This window comes from Buceros rhinoceros, unplaced genomic scaffold (genome assembly GCF_000710305.1).
Source record: "Buceros rhinoceros silvestris isolate BGI_N320 unplaced genomic scaffold, ASM71030v1 scaffold18249, whole genome shotgun sequence".
NCBI classification, from domain to species: domain Eukaryota; kingdom Metazoa; phylum Chordata; class Aves; order Bucerotiformes; family Bucerotidae; genus Buceros; species Buceros rhinoceros.
This window is the reverse complement of record NW_010433489.1, coordinates 39431-40389: the sequence shown is the minus strand read 5'-3', so window position 1 is coordinate 40389 and position 959 is coordinate 39431. Positions and strand designations below refer to the sequence as shown.

At 53.3% G+C, this 959-nt stretch overlaps 1 protein-coding gene across 1 annotated transcript in view; it reads right to left on the bottom strand.

Annotated features, from left to right (window-relative positions):
- Window positions 1–325: 325 nt before the first annotated feature.
- Window positions 326–959, bottom strand: part of MACF1 (microtubule-actin crosslinking factor 1) — a 36526-nt gene continuing 35892 nt past the window's right edge. The window contains exons 45-46 of the mRNA XM_010144136.1: window positions 897–959; window positions 326–582 (exon numbers count right to left, since the gene is read on the bottom strand). Coding sequence (XP_010142438.1) covers window positions 326–582; window positions 897–959 — 320 coding nt within the window. The remainder of the gene's footprint in view (window positions 583–896) is intronic.

Here is a 959-nt window from a genome sequence, read left to right as displayed (position 1 = left end):
TTTTTTTTTTTTTCTTTCTCTCCCACGTTTCAGTTTTCCAGGCCCCTCCCTGAACAGGGGTCGCCAAGAGGCAGTTTTTATCTACATAAATATTCACATGAAAATTGTAACTTACAAAAAAACCCCAAAAAACAAAAAACCAAAAAAAAAAAACCCCAAACCAAAACCAAATCCCAAATAAGGCAGCTTCATAACACAACTTTCTTTTACACTTTTAACAATATAGTTTCTCCCATTTAGAATAAATATACATCCAATGTACGCAGTGGGGTTAAAAATCGGACACAGGGTGGGATTTCTCTTTCAGGAGGATGTGGGTACAGTATTATCTTTTAGGGCCTGGAGTTTTTGGGGTGGCAGTGGTTGTTTTCTTGGACATGGTGGGGATTTTGGAGGGTTTGGCCATCCCCCGGCGCGAGCTGCCCTGCCCGCCAGCCACGCTGCTCTCCGAGGTATCCGAGCACGCCGACTGCGTTTCCAGCAGGTCAAAATCGGAGGCGTCGCTCCCCCGCCGGCTGCTGGCCCGGCTCCCCGTCCGGCTCCCGGCACGGCTAGTGGGACGACTGGCTGTTTTCTTAGGGTCTGCAAGGGGAGCCGAGAGAGCTGTCAGCAGGAGGAGAAGGAGGAGGAGGAGGATTCCTCCCCAGCCCTGGCACCCAAATCCCCAGCACCACTGCGGCTGCTTCCAACCACCCCTGAAACCGTGGTTTCAGCATCAGGACTGATCCATCCCCAAGAGTGCAATGAGTAGCAAACCCTCACACTGCCAAACCGCCGCAGCGGCCCCTCTCCCTGGCAGGGATGGCATCAGCCTCCCCAGCGCCCTGCGGGCTCTCCGAGGATCCAAGTAGGAACAGTGGCAGCAGGAGATCTTTCAGTCTTGGCACCCAACTCACCTGCCCGACTGGTTTTGGCACCTGTAGAGACTGGTGAGGAGCTGTTACTGGTGTCCCCAGCCA